This window comes from Chanodichthys erythropterus, chromosome 4 (genome assembly GCF_024489055.1).
Source record: "Chanodichthys erythropterus isolate Z2021 chromosome 4, ASM2448905v1, whole genome shotgun sequence".
Taxonomy (NCBI): domain Eukaryota; kingdom Metazoa; phylum Chordata; class Actinopteri; order Cypriniformes; family Xenocyprididae; genus Chanodichthys; species Chanodichthys erythropterus.
Window position 1 is genome coordinate 10,013,487 of NC_090224.1, and position 15,932 is coordinate 10,029,418.

The following is a 15,932-nucleotide window of genomic DNA, read 5'->3' on the forward strand; positions in this document are numbered from 1 at the left end:
AAAACACCGCGAGCATCACATGTGCTTCTGTGTGTGCGTACGTGTGATTCATTTCAAAGGTGCACAGGCATGCAGGATTCATATTTAAATAGTCTTTTTGCGGTTTAATATTCACGGACAGTATATTGCGATTTGACTTAAGTGTACTGATCTGCTTTTAATTCATTCTTCAAAAATTTGACAAATTCCGTTATTTTGACTGGATTCTGTGATTCCGTCTGCGTTTTCTGCATTGCGGAAATCATAAAAAAAAAAAAAATAAATAAATAAAGTAGAAAGTAAGTTTACTGCAAAATTCATGGAAAAGTATTTTACTACTAATCTAATGAAAGAAGTAGAAAGGTCTGGATTGTGAAAATCCACAAACACCCCTTCACAATCCCAGCACAAAAACTACCACTAAATGTTGCCATGGCAACGAACATCCCCATCCTATTTCATCTGTCCTCCCTCATTTCTGTACGCTGAACAGAACCCATCTGAAAATCAGCCGTCATCATCGCACTTGTCAAAAATCAAAGGAAAGCATATATGGATTTAGAATTCAATTTGCTTTAAAAGAAAAGCACAACTCCACGAGGAGGAAAGCACACAAAAACCAACCTTAATGTGACCAATAATGGTATAATAGGGATTAAAGCTGAATAAATGTGTTCTGTGCAGACCCTGTCAAAGAGCATCATAAATCACAGGTAATTAGATGGCATCAACCCCCATTTTCCTCTCTTTGGTGTAATGTGTTTATGTAAATGTCACCATGGCAACATATAGGGAAGTCTCAAAGAATTCCAAAACAGGTGGGAAGAATGTTCTGCAAAAAAAAAGGAGAAAGAAAACAGGCCTCTCTCTCTTTCATCTCACTGCACTCTCACTTTGTAAACATCACATTAATGGTACAGCAATGAATTGAACCTAATGGTTTTAACAAACAGCAATTTATTTTAAAACACTTTTCTTCTTTTTTTCATTGTATTCAAGTACATGCATTCTTTCTTCTTCTTCTTTTGTGTCTATGTGGTGCATTCATTTGTGTGACAAAACAGATTGTGCACCAACAATAAATTCTCCCAGTTGCGCCATTCTTTGACATGTTATATGATGCCTGAAGATTCGTTGTTAACACATGACATGAATGTGTTTGTGCCATATGGTTCTAGTCATATTACATGCAGCTGTTGTAAACAGTACATGCAGCTATGCCCTATGGGATATACGGTATAGTGGGTTATTTTAGTGTATTGACAGATGCCATTCTGCCACATGCTGATTTGCAGACTCATTATAAACTGCACTGCACTCATACGAGCATTGGAGGCCAATTTGACTAAAAACAAACAGTTGAGCTTTTAAGTAAAATAATGCAAATAAAGAACTCAATGCTCCTGCAACACAATTAGCAACAGCCACATCAGATTGAGACCAGTGAAACAAATAATCCATACACTAGTGTCATTCATAAACTATAATCTCTCATAGGACAGCTCATATATTGATTATTATATGACTATTGAGGATTTCAGCTTATTTGTGCTCAAAACTGCTTGCTTTTCATCTGGAGAAATAGCACCAAAGTCAATAGGTTGTGCACATTGATGTACAATTCTAAATTATTTAGCTGTTATTCTTCAACACATTTTTGTGCACTAATTATTAAGACTTCAAAGCACTATTTTTCCATCTCACCAGGCTACAGACAGAGCAAACACAATCGACTGCGAACCTCCAAGTATCAATTTTCCAGTTTTTCTGTTAATGTAAAATCCATATTAGTAATCCGACAATTATGTTCTGTCCATGGCTGAGCACACTGACTGAAGTTCAGCTCAAATAAAAACTGACAGAGCTGTCTAACGGAAAGAAGCATTGTGGGAGGTCTGTGGGCGAATAAAGGGGAATTTAAATCTTAAGTCTGTGAAGTTATGAGTTCCATTAAGATGGCAATGCTGACACTCAACACAAACTGAACACAATGAATACAAAATTAAATAAAATAATTTAAAGCAGCTATGTAAGCAGCAGCTACAATCACATATCCATATGCATATCTGAATCTCTTTCTGTGCACCATATATTGCAAGCATCACAACAGAGAAACACACTCTGGAGAAAATCAGGGGTGTCAAACATCCACCTAATTTTTTAGGGACATTGGTGGCAGTTAGGGGTAGGCGATATGACCAAATTCTTATTTCACGATATGACAAATTTCATTTCACGATAACGATATAGCGATAACGATAAAATATATTAATGATATAGTTATTTTTCTGTTATTAAAAAAAGAAGAAAAAAGAAGCAAATTACAAACAATAATAGGATAAATACATTGTAACAAAAATATGAATTATCAAATTACGTTTTTCAGGTACAACAGGTTTGACGTAGTTAGAATTAGAACAGAAATTTAATAATCAAATGTAAAAATATAAATATTAAATATAAATTTATTCTTATTAAAGCTGAAAAAAAATATTCAGTCAAGAGCAGCAAGAGATTTTCTCTTTTGTTTGATTCACATTAATCACACATAGCAGCAGGTTTATTAGGCTGCAGTCACTTTAAAGGGGCTTTATGTAAGATTTTTACTTTAATAAAGCATAAAAATACCCCGATATATTTGCAAATATTTAGGAAACAAGCTAAGTTCACCTACTTGTTCCTCAGAAAATCAATGCTACAGCTTAGTGTTTAAGTCTGATCAGCTTTCATTGTGAATGGCGCTCCCTATTGTTGCTGGCAATCCGCGTCTTTGAACGAGGGGCTGGGCCAAACATTATTTTGAATTTGGACTGCAGTACCTATTTTGAACACTGGGTGTCATTCCTACATAGAGCCCCTTTAAGACCAAATGCATGGATCCATTATACTGATCACACATCCGGTTTACACCCACCTGTTTACTTTCATTTGAGACATATCTGGCTGTGTAGCAATAGAAATTTTATATAGACATAGATAGACATGTATACTGTAGTTCACTGGAGCCCTCATCAGTGCAGGATTTGAAAAATGTGGCGACAAAGCAGTCTTCTGAAATTGAAATTTGCATTGTAATTGACAGTCAACTATCTGCTTTGAATCTATCATGAACTAATTTTCCTTATATGGAAAAACAGAGCTTTGAGTATTCTGTTCTACAAAAAACAAACAAATAAATAAATTATATAAATAAATTAAAAAAACTAGAGTTTCGAGCAACATCCGGGTGGGTGGTTGACGATAGAATTTTCAGTTTAAAGCAAATCACCTGGTAAAGATATGACTCCAATTAAATACAATGTGACTGCATCTAAAATCCAGTTGGTTCAGTTTGAATAGGCATGACGCTTTTGCAGAAAACACACAGAGAGTCTTTAAATGATAGGCTTCTCACAGTGCTATTTTTTTAAGATGTGAATGGGAAATAATTTTTCACAAGGACATTGAGATTAAGAGTCAGCGTAATTGTGGTTTTTAGCATTCACCCACTGGGGAAAAAAAAAATAAAAAATCATGTGAACCCCTATATTATTATCTCCATGCAGAGAGCTCAGTTTAAAACCGACCATATAGGGTATACAGCATGTGCCGTCAGCATGAGCTTGATGGTAGAAACAGAACATAACCTACTTTTTTTAACAAAATAGTGATATTCATGGGTCGATAACACAGACATTGTGTGTTTGTGTCTATGTGTATAACGGATCTATTATGTCAGTAAAACCGATAAGACATCATTAAATAAATAAACCTCTTCTGTAGTAAAGGAAAGCATTATGGCTATTTATTGCTCCCCTAAGGTCATTTGTGGCGTCATGAAAAGGATTATGGTCTGGCATGTGCGGAGACGACATTCCACAACCTGTCGAAGGATCTATTAAGAGCTGCTTGTCGAGAGTTTTCATATAAACAAAAACACCACTATAATATACTGTAAGCCATTACTGTTATCTATTTGTGGATAAACAATCCAACAAGAAGAGAGGCTAATGCAGCTTTTCATTGTATGTGTGCAGCAGACAACTTCTTTCAGCAAACTACAGAAAAATTCTCCTCAAGGACAAGCAAATGGTTTGCACTGCAACATGCATTTTAGACACTAAATACCTACTACAACAGTTTCCCACAATCCACTTCACAATGACTATACACAGTAGCTAGACACTCATGAGGCTGATAGTAACTTGAAAAGCCATCAGTGTAACACTTTAATCACTCAAGAGATTCCACCCTATGGCGAAATCCAATCTTAAGAGCAACACAAATACATCATCACCATTTAAGTTTATTTAGCCTACTGAAACCCTCAGTATACAGATCTACAACAGCGATGAAGGTTTGACATAAAACGTCAGCACTATCTCAGAATCACAAGGGAACTGAAAGCATTACAATTACCTCCCAGATTTAACGCCGTAATATACTGTTGCCTCGTAAATCAACAATTAATTGAACACTCCGCACAACTGTGAGGTTCATTCTGTGCAAGCATATGTTCAATGACTATCTGAGGGACCATATGCTGTGAGCTTATCATTTCAAAGTAAACAGATACATACAAGTAACTTTCTGAAATGACTGAAACAAATGAACCTTTAAATACTTGTGTTGATATGTGACGAATGCTATCATACAGGCGAACTATCAAGAAGGGTCTGTCTGCATCCCATAGTACTACAAAACACCCCTACAAGTTACACCTGCTAGTACAAGTTACTACAAGTGGATGTCATAAAACAATCTTTTCAAGTACATTTATTTTGTTTCATATATATATATATATATATATATATATATATATATATATATATATATATATATATATAAGGTTTATATAGGCTTATTGCTCAAATCTTGTGAAGTAGATAAACAGTCAGATAAACTTGAAACCATCCCTTTAATTCAAATATTAATTGGAAACTAGTAAACTACACTATTTGAGCATGAATATTTTGTTCATGGTGTGGCTTGTAAAGAGATTGGAGGCTATAAAAGCATTTGTTCTAATTGTAAACAAAAGCAGATGAAGCCATTCATTTCTCTTCTTTTTATTTACTGGAGAGAACAATGGCGACTCATTTATGTGGTGTGACAGTTCAGGAGAATGGATGATTGTGTGAAAATGTGGATAAGCATAAAGGTGATGATGCACGGTGCAACTTTTTGCTGCCGGGCAATGTTGATGCTTGGGAAATTTCCCATTGAAAATGGGCAACAAATTTCTATCTGGATACATTAGATCAAGATTTTTTTTCCCACTCTCAATGGAAGAGTGCCCAAGCATCATCATCTCGGCGACATTGCCCGGCAACATTGCTCGGCAACATTGCTCAAAAAGTTGCCCCGTGTATTATCACCTTAATTGTGTACTTCAGAGAGTGAAACAAGTGCAACAGACAGATCACAGAACTTTACATTTATTTCACACAAACTTATGTTGACTGTTGACAATCAGTTCATTAAACAGAAGAAATAGCATGAGATTCATTGCCTGGAAAATCCAGCCTCACCACTGTACCAGCGGATGAGTCTGGTCGGCCATTGAATCAATTCGATTTCTAGGGCGGAGCAAATCCGAGCAAATAGGAAGCGGAGTAAACCAATCAGAGAAGGTCGGATATGACGTTAGCAAAGCGACAAGAGAGTCAACAGCGAAAAGTAATTAATGTGTTTTTGGTCATTTAAAACTGAATTCACGGCTGAATTGAACAAACTCTCGGGTCTCCCGTGCGCAATCTTTGTTGATACTGAAGGGACTTTCACCGCACTAGAGTGACGCTGTTTGTGTCAGTGAAATAAATGAATCTGATTGCACGGTACGGTTTGGAGTTGACTCAAATCGCGATGGAGGGAGGATATATCAGTCTGGCCTTGCCAGGCAAAGAGATTCACCCAAAAATGAAAATTTATTTAAAAATCCAAACCTGTATAACCAGGGGTACACATAAGTGGTGTGCAGGTGCGCATGCATGGTAAAAATAAATGATGCACACCAGAAAACATGGAGGAAAGCGCTTCTGAGTACCAACATTTTTGGGGAAGTTTAACCATCATAGGACAGGAGTTTCAGACAGCGCTTAAACACCGAATTGATTTACTTTACTTTCGCTTGAACAGACACATACATAAAATTATAATGTCAAAATACCTGTCTCTGCAAGTATTCTCTACATTATGTCATTAGCGAACAGTTGAGAAAGAAACCGGATGTGTCAGTATATTCAGTCCATCCGTGCATTCCGTCTTAAAGTGACAGCAGGCTAATATTCTTGCGGTTGTCTGTGTCATTAAGGTTAATAAAAAAAAGGAAAGAAAGATAGTGAGGAGAGCAGTACCAGTGTGAGTACCAAGCAAAATCTCCAGGTGTTCCCTTGAGAACCAGACCAAAAAAGTTATGTGCGCCCCTGTGTATAACTCACTTTCTTCTGTGGAAAACAAATAAGGATATTTTGAAAAATGTCTCAGGGGTCAATGGGGTCCAATGTTGTTTGACTTTTGTGTTCTGCAGAAGAAAGAAAGTGTTACAGGTTTGGAACAACATGAAGGTGAGTAAATGATAAAATATCCATTTTTGGGTGAAATATCCCTTAAAGTTAACAGAATATCTCAACTGTGCTTACTTTTCAAATGTCAAAACTTTTCTGTGACTTAATAATAACTAATTTGTCATCAATATTCATTACCAAATGAATATCATCATACTTCATACATATGTCATCATACTCATACCAAAGTATACAGTAAATCCTAAAACAATGCACATCTCCAACAATCCAACAGTCCAACAAATGGATCAAGAGAAAAAGGATCACAATTGGAACAGTTACAGCCTCTAATAGTGCACTTTTTTCTGGAAAGTCACTGTCATTTTACTACCCAGCTGCTGGGAACTATAAAACACTTGTTTCCCCACCTCCCCAATAAAAGGAAACTCTTTGGTGTGCACTCAAACACCTATCTCTGAAGGTCATGGATCATCTGAGAGCTTAAGTTTGTTGTACATATGAATCCCATTACTACATAAAGCAAATCCCCCTCATTAAATCTCTGTAATAAAGTAAAATAAATACTGAGGGTTGAATACAGGGTTGAAACATTCACACACCTACCCAACCTCTCTGAGGCTCTTTTTCTTTTTTATGATGTATCCATCTTGAACTTCCAGCTTCAGTACTCAAAAAAAGAAAAAATCCGATTTGTCAGACTAAGATATGAATTATGTGATGTTATGTTGAATGGTGGATATGCAGTGTGAGGACCCTTCCTGCACAGGCCAATCGATGGCAGCTGACCTACTGATAACAGAAAGCCATTAGAAACGCAGGGTGCGTCTAAATTCGGTCAGTAAACTATTGATCATATTTTGGAAATCAGATTAAAGCAATGTTCCAGTCATCAAACCTCAATATCCCTGCATCCAAGGCAAACAGCCCGACATTATTACCCTCGTCTTCTAATCACAACATGGATCCTAAACTCACATGAGGTTCTATTCTAGTATAGCGTGTTGTCTTCAGCTGAGGCGGTTTAGAATCCAAATTTCTGATTCAAATGCACGCCACGTGGTTTATACCGACGCGGGACAACAAAGTAAACAACTACTCACCTTATTAGAGTATGGCTGCCTAGCGAGGTTTATCCCGTCCCTAATGAGTTTATCCCTGATCATTATCTTCAGCTTCAGTTTGGGGTAGATCTCCAGCTCCTTGCGGTTCCCAAGCGTCAGATTCCTGGACGCCCCCATGTACCCCACGCTGCGCGCGGCTCTATCACTGCACTGCTCAGTCCATGACCTGGAGCCCCGCAGCCTAGACTCATGTTGCTCTACCAGGCGACTCGTGTATATAGGTGAAACCGGGGGCATCGGCTCCAGAGTGAAATAAAGCCCGGTAGCCGTCTCCTTATCGTCATCTTTTAACCTTTGCACCGCATCGTGAATCCGCTGGCGGTGGTGCGGAATGAAAACCCCGATGGCATCCAAGTCTGGGTCTCCGATTTGTTTGCAAACTTCCAAGTCGTCGTATCCGTTATCCACAAAAGCCTCGACATACTGACACAGTTGAAGGGTTTTCAGCCATTCGTAGACGATGTTGGGTCCGTTGGCCATCATTTTGAATTGTGTTTAAGCGTAAAGGTGCGTTTACCTTTGTGAGCAGGTGACTGACAGCACGTGCGCCCGCGGTTTATATAAATATCCCAGTCAAGGCGTCATCTTCATTGAGTACGTTACCAATTTTTTTCTAACAGGAGATGCTTAAAAATATCCAAGAGACCATAAATGATAATAAAGACGGTGCTGGGCACTTCAGCGTTTATCAGTACTGACAATGTCGAGACCCTTCAACTTGGCATTGCTGAATACTCCACAACTACCGCCCCCCTTCGCCGCGTTTAAAGAGCCATTCACCGGGAATGGTTAGCGTCAAAAGTGGCTATGCTGATAACCATCCATAAAGACTACATTTTTCTCCCGTTTATTTCAACTGTTCCCACAGCAGTGCCAAGAATAAACGTGAATTTTACGCACCGCGTGAATTTACAAAGGTCTCCTCCAGCGCTCTCACGAGACCGTCCTTCCCTTGTGTCTGTCAGTGCGGCTTAAAGCCAACTCTTTTTCCTCTCTGAAGACAAATGAAACCGCGTCTCTCCGGTTTGGAGACGAGCACATGTGGTTTCAGACTTCTTGCCACTATTTGCTGAGCAGCGTAATCGCGTTCCCGGCGCAAAAGATCGGTTTTCCTCAACGAGGCGACGGTTGGTGAGCAGACACGGTTTGAATCTAAGCACGCGCTGTCAAAACTGTCAGTTTGTCAGAGTTTGAGGTAAATGAAACCCTGGCATGGCGTTTCTTAAAACAAACAGGCAGAATGTAGTTCCGTGTCGTTTTAATCCAAAACTTTATGACTTTTATTTTTGGCAAACCCGAGGAAGGTAAAGGTGCGCGCGAGCTGTGGTCTTGAGGTAACGGCGCGCTGCTGTCTGCTGTGAATGTTGCAGGAGCGCGTGTGTCCTCTCTGCTGGTCTGGTGCTGTAAGAGGATTTAAAGCAGAAGCGCTGCTGTGCGTGCTGTGGTACAGTCTCGTGGTGCCCCCTGCCTTAAAATCGTGCAAAACAGTTCTTTGGTTCTTCAAACTAGGAGTGGGGGGTGTTGGGACCACGGGGCCGCAAGGGTTGTGACAGGGGGGTCGTGGAAAAGTTTCGAGAGAAAAAAAATTACAATATAAAAGTAAAAAAAATTACAATAAATGAGTAAATAAATGTGATTAAAATATATATAAAATATATAGTTGATGCCTTTTTTAAATTTTAGGGTGGGGGTCCTTCACATGAGGATATCATATTTAATCTCTAAAAGATTAAAAACCACTGGTCTAGAGACAAAACACCAGTGTAGCCTACATCATTGGCCTTAAACAGTGTTGTTATCAGGGCCGTTTCTAGAGTTTGATCATAACTTCGGCACAGACCAGAAAAAAATGTTAGGCTACCAAAGTAGGCTTCTTAAAAATTTCTACGGAGATCCTGGGGAAAAGTGAAGGTAGAGCAGCACAGCGAGGGCGTATGATTAAACAAGATGTGCATGATATTTTCACTTCAGCTGGCCTTACAGCAGTCTTTTAAATAATTCAAATTATTTAAATGACAACGTTCAATGAATAGGAAAGCATATTTCCAGATCTATCTATCTACTGTTACGTTTATTCATTGTGTTATGTTTCAAATTGAACCTGCAACTTTTATCCATGCCTTAATTTTTTCATTCAGATTATAGTGCCTCAGAGCAACATTTTCCTTGTCTTACTACCCCTCCTTGTGGCCTTTAATAGTATAACAACATCCTTTTCATATCTTCTGTGCACAGTCACGTTGGAGCTCTGATTCAAGCAAGCTTTCGTCATTTTTGTTCATAAGGATCAAGACAGTACGACTTAAAAAAGTCTAAAAAATCCAAAATATATTTGTTGCAGAATGCTGAACACATTTATAATTTATTATTAATTCAGTGTAGCCTATCTAGAGAGGTCAATGTATTTTGGTGGTTCTCTGCCCCCACCTGCCCATACAGATGAGCCGCGGCTGCTGTAGACTAGGCACCCACGATCGGCTAATCTTTTCACTATTTTTCATTTTAATGAAGTAATTGTTGTTTGTGAATCGTCGGCCAACATTGTTCATTGGGAATTTTTCTTTTATTTGAACGGGCCCTCTCTTAATAAGCTCACAGCGCTCATTATCTGACAGGTGTTTCGGCCAGAAAGCAGGATCGTCAGTCATAAAAACTCCGTGTGCTATTCGCGTCTATGTGCTCTTCATGTTCCCGGGCTACACTCACCGGCACATTGTTATCATTTCCCGGGCCGTGAGTAAACTCATCCCTGTGTCTGCTGCAGCTTTTGTGGGAGCAGCACTTACTGTGGGATTTTGTGGGGGGAAGTTACTTTTTTTTCTCTTTCTTCGTATGTTGAATACGGAAGGCGATATATGAATATGGATGCACTTTCTTCAACTCATACTCGTGACCCCTGTTCACTGCCATTATAAAGCTCAGATGCATCAGGATATTAAAATATCTCTGATTGTGTTCATCAGAAGGAAGAAAGTCATATTCACCTAGGATGGCTTGAGGGTGAGTAAAGCTTGGGCTTATTTTCATTTGAAAATAAACTAATCCTATAACAGAAACTTAAAAATTGTTTGCAAAACTGCTGAAATTGAAAAGTTTTTGTTGCTCTTTAACTTGCACTAAAACATGAGCAGAAAACAGTAAACTGCATTGACAAACACAGATATAAGCAATCAGCATATGAATCTGGCAACAAAAAACAATAAGATCAGCTCTGTACATCACAAAAAGCTAATAAAAGACAGAACAAAAACACAGCAAAAAATAAAAGCAAATAGTTAAATTTAAAGAAAATAATTGGACAATTCAGCTGCATAATTTGTTGATGCTGTGATAAGTGCTGGGAGTTTTGTATTATTGTTCCCAGCATGCATTGCTGCATGACACTTTTGATTGTCACCTTTGTGGAGATTCATGTGCTTATTCTTATGCCTTTGTGTGTCAGTTTTAAAAAAAAAAAATCTTAATTTTTTTCTTTCATTTTTTGATTACTATTTAGTTCAACATTTCTCAATCTCAATCAGTTCCATTTTGCTTTTATTTCAATGACGGTCGGTTTTGTTCCTTTATGAGATTTCAGTGACGGCCTGTTTTGTTCCATTATGACATTTCAATATCATTTCGTTACAAGATTTCGAAGATGGTCTATTTTGTTTCGTTATGAGAGTTCACTGATAGTTGGTTTTGTTCATTTACGGGATTTCAGTGGCGGTCAATTTTGTTCCTTTAAGAGATTTCAGTGATGGTCGCTTTTGTTCCTTTATGGGATTTCAATGACGGTCGGTTTTGTTCATTTACGAGATTTCAGTGACAGTCGGTTTTGTTCAATTAAGAGATCTCAGTGATGGTCAGTTTTATTCCGTTACGAGATTACGAGTCGGTTTTGTTCCCCTACGAGATTTCAGACATTTCAGTGACTGACGGTTTTGTTCCTTTACGAAATTTCAATGATGGTCAATTTTGTTCCTTTACAGGATTTCAGTGACGATCAGTTTTGTTCCTTTACAAGATTTCAATGACGGTTGGTTTTATTCCTTTGAGATTTCAATGATGGTTGGTTTTGTTCCTTTACGGGATTTCAGTGACAGTCGGTTTTGTTCCTTTTACGAGATTTCATTGACAGTCGGTTTTGTTCCTCTACGAGATTTCAGGCATTTCAGTGACTGTTGGTTTTATTCATTTACGAGATTTCAATGATGGTCAGTTTTGTTCCTTTTCGGGATTTCAGTGATGGTCAGTTTTGTTTGTTTACAAGATTTCAGTGACGGTCGATTTTGTTCATTTACGCGATTTGAATGACTGTCAGTTTTTTTTCTTTACGGGATTACATTGAGGGTCGGTTTTGTTCCTTTACTGGATTTCGGTGACGGTCGCTTTTGTTCCTTTATGGGATTTCAATGATGTTGGGTTTTGTTCCTTTACTAGATTTCAGTGACAGTCGCTTTTGTTCCTTTACGGGATTTCAATGAGGGTCGGTTTTGTTCCTTTACTGGATTTCAGTGACGGTCGCTTTTTTTTTCCTTTTCGAAATTTTGAGGTATTTCAGTGATTGCCTTTTTTGTTAATTTAAGAGATTTCTATGACGGTCGGTTTTGTTCAATTAAGAGATCTCAATGATGGTCAGTTTTGTTCCGTTATGAGATTTAAATGACAATTTTCAGTTGTTTCGTTATGAGATTTCACTGATGGTCATTTTTGTTTCGTTGCGAGATTTCAATGACGGTCTGTTTCATTCAGTTATGAGATTTCAGTGATACCTGTTTTATTCGATTATGATATTTCAGTGACGGCCGGTTTTGTTCAGTTACAAGATCTCAATGATGGTCAGTTTTGTTCCTTTACAAGATTTCAATGACAGTTGATTTTCATTGTGAGTCAGTTTTCTTCAGTTACGAAATCGAGTTCAAGTCCTGCTTGGAGCAATTCAGACTGCACAGGTTACAGACATGCATTTAAAACATGGTGAATATCTTGAAATATTTACACTGAAATATTTCTGCGGTTAGAAATATTTTGTAACAATATATAATCTTTCCAAAGTAGAAATATTTTGTAACAATGTACTCTACTGTTCAAAAATTTGGGGTCAGTAATTTTTTTACTATATCATTTGTGATATGAAACTAACTAACTGCATGGTTATGATTATTTTTGCCTTAGGGTCACACCCCTTATTTTCTGGGGTTTATTTTAACCCTTTATTCAATACAGTTTATGGCAACTGTACTGGGGCTTTGGGCAGTGTGATGTATGGACTATTTTACACTAGGGTTACACCCTTTATACAGTACAGCTTATTGTGGTTGTACTGGGGCATTAGGACCCACTCAGGCCACAGGTTGATCAGACCTGCTGGCCTCTCTAACACCTCTTCCCACAGCTACCCAATCTATCAGGATGTCTTCCATACAGATATATATACTGGGCTCAACCCTGTTTAGCTTCAGTGGGTGTGCAGGTGAAAGCTTCAGGTTGACTGCTGTAGGGTTTCTCAAATGTGTTTCTAACCATAAGACCCTCTTACACAGATATAAATCTCAACAGTGGTGACATGCTTCTTGCTAAAATGCATTCTATAACTGACTATTAAGTTGAAATTAACTTCATTTTTGAGATGATCCTCACTGCAGAACACAAGATCCAGGGGGGTGGGGTTGGATCCAACTCCCACTTTACATATCCCTTAACCTACCTGACTCCGTCCCCTGGATCTTGAGTGTTCTGCAGTGAGGGGCTACTGACATTTTCCCTTGCTATTTTTGCCACAGCTAACACAATTACAGCAGCAAGAGAAAAACTAACACTAAAGGTATGTTAACACAACAACAATGTACTAAAAATGGACTGGTCTGATTCAAGGCTTGTCGCAAATTATTATTATTATTATTATTATTATTTTTTTTAATCCTCTATTGTGTGGTGTCATTACAATTTTTTAACTGCTCCCTATGTTTGGGAGGCTCCAGGAATGTGTTTGGGAACCCCTGGTCTAGTGTGTCCCAGGGACACATGATTTTTTGCATTATAATCCTCTGAACGCACACACTAGATGATTCAACTGGAATGTGCACACACCTGTTGATTGCTGGAACGATTTCACAGTGACAAGAGTGGCAATTCATTGCAGCATGAATAAAGTATGAAGCTGAATTGTCCTATTATTTTCTTTCATTTAAACTATTTGCTTTTATTTTTTGCTGTGGTTTTTGAACTGTCTTTTAGTAGCTTTTTGTGATGTCCACAGTTGATCCGATTGTCTGGATATTTTGTTTTCACCATTGTTGAGATTCATACGCTGATTGCTCATATCTGTGTTTGTCATCATAGTTTATTTTCTGCTCTGGGTTTTTATTTTCAGTCTTTTAACTGATTTCTGAAATATAATGTGGTCTCATGTTGCAGTAAAATAGGGATTATAATTTAAATGTATTAAAGGCAAAACACAATTATTATATTCAAATGACATCAGTGATTCAGGCTATTTCACAATGATTATAAAACCATCAATAGCTAAAAATCATCATATATGTGGTCCGCCCAAGTGCCATCATTTCACACCATGTGTGGCCCAGATATTATATAAAAATATATTTAGTTACCGCTTGTAGTAAACTATGGGTTCAAATGTACTATTAGTATCTAAATACGTTTTTTAAATACAGAGATAGTATATTACACTGTGTGCAGAATTATTAGGCAAGTTGATTTTCTGATCATATTTTTTTTCCAAGCACATTTTACCAATTCCAATCCACATCAATCTTAATAACTACTATTAATATTGTTTTTAATCATTTATAAGTGATATATAATTGTTCATGAAGGCTGGAAATGAAAAATGCCCTATATTCAGGTGTGCAGAATTATTAGGCAGGTTTTCTTTTACAGATAAAATGAGCCAAAAAAGAGATTTAACTTATTATTAAAAATATTATTAATAAAAAATTATTAAATACTCATGAGAAGGACGCAATACTAATGTAATACTAGAAATTGCAAAGTTAAAGCATGACCATTGGACAGTGAAATGATCATTGGGTCAGCTGGGTCATACAAAAACAGATGGAGAAGAAAAGACACGTTAACTGCAAAATAATTAAGAATTAAGGTGAAGAATTAAGTGTGAAACCATCAGGAACCCTTTAGTCTCCAGCGCCACCATTTCCCAGTACTGAAACCTACCTGGAGTCTTCAGAAGTGTGAGGTGTCAGGATCTCAGAGACTTAGGTTAGGTGAAGAATCCTAAAAAGCGACCTGCTCTTAATAAGAATCACAAGCTGAAGTGTTATAAAATACATGAAGACTGGGTTTTTATAGGCCTTATAGACAGACAGCTTGAGAGTGACTCCTGAAGGACCAGCACCACACCCTCTTGTACCACTGTTTGAAGAATTTATCTTCCAGAATCTGGCAGTAAGGTGTGGGAGTTCACTTTTAGTCCATCTCTTATTCTGAAATGTCCATCTTGCAGAGATGGACTAAATGATCTTCCAAAACTTACTGCCAGATTCTGGAAGATAAATTCTTCAAACAGTGGTACAAGAGGATGTGGTGCTGGTCCTTCAGGAGTCACTCTCAAGTTGTCTGTCTATAAGGCCTATAAAAACCCAGTCTTCATGTATTTTATAACACTTCAGCTTGTGATTCTTATTAAGAGCAGGTCGCTTTTTAGGATTCTTCACCTTACCTAAGTCTCTGAGATCCTGACACCTCACACTTCTGAAGACTCCAGGTAGGTTTCAGTACTGGGAAATGGTGGCGCTGGAGACTAAAGGGTTCCTGATGGTTTCACACTTAATTCTTCACCTTAATTCTTAATTATTTTGCAGTTAACGTGTCTTTTCTTCTCCAGCTGTTTTTGTATGACCCAGCTGACCCAATGAGCATTTCACTGTCCAATGGTCATGCTTTAACTTTGCAATTTCTAGTATTACATTAGTATTGCGTCCTTCTCATGAGTATTTAATAATTTTTGACTTTTCAGTCTGAGTTAAATCTCTTTTTTGGCTCATTTTATCTGTAAAAGAAAACCTGCCTAATAATTCTGCACACCTGAATATAGGGCATTTTTCATTTCCAGCCTTCATGAACAATTATATATCACTTATAAATGATTAAAAACAATATTAATAGCAGTTATTAAGATTGATGTGGATTGGAATTGGTAAAATGTGCTTGGAAAAAAAGTATGATCAGAAAATCAACTTGCCTAATAATTCTGTACACAGTGTAAAAGCAAATTTAAGTTCATATTTCATGGTGTTTCAAAATAGCACAGTTGAGTACACTAAGATGTTCTTAAGATTATTTTAAGAAGTACTAAAGAAGA

At 37.6% G+C, this 15,932-nt stretch overlaps 1 protein-coding gene across 3 annotated transcripts in view; it reads right to left on the bottom strand.

Moving 5' to 3' along the window:
* The window catches only part of LOC137019033 (SAM and SH3 domain-containing protein 1-like), a 269,352-nt gene extending 260,375 nt beyond the window's left edge, over positions 1-8,977 (bottom strand). For all 3 annotated transcript variants that reach the window (XM_067384005.1, XM_067384004.1, XM_067384003.1), the window contains exon 1: positions 7,586-8,977. In XM_067384005.1, coding sequence (XP_067240106.1) covers positions 7,586-8,089 — 504 coding nt within the window. In that variant the 5' untranslated portion in view covers positions 8,090-8,977. The remainder of the gene's footprint in view (positions 1-7,585) is intronic.
* Positions 8,978-15,932: the final 6,955 nt, after the last annotated feature.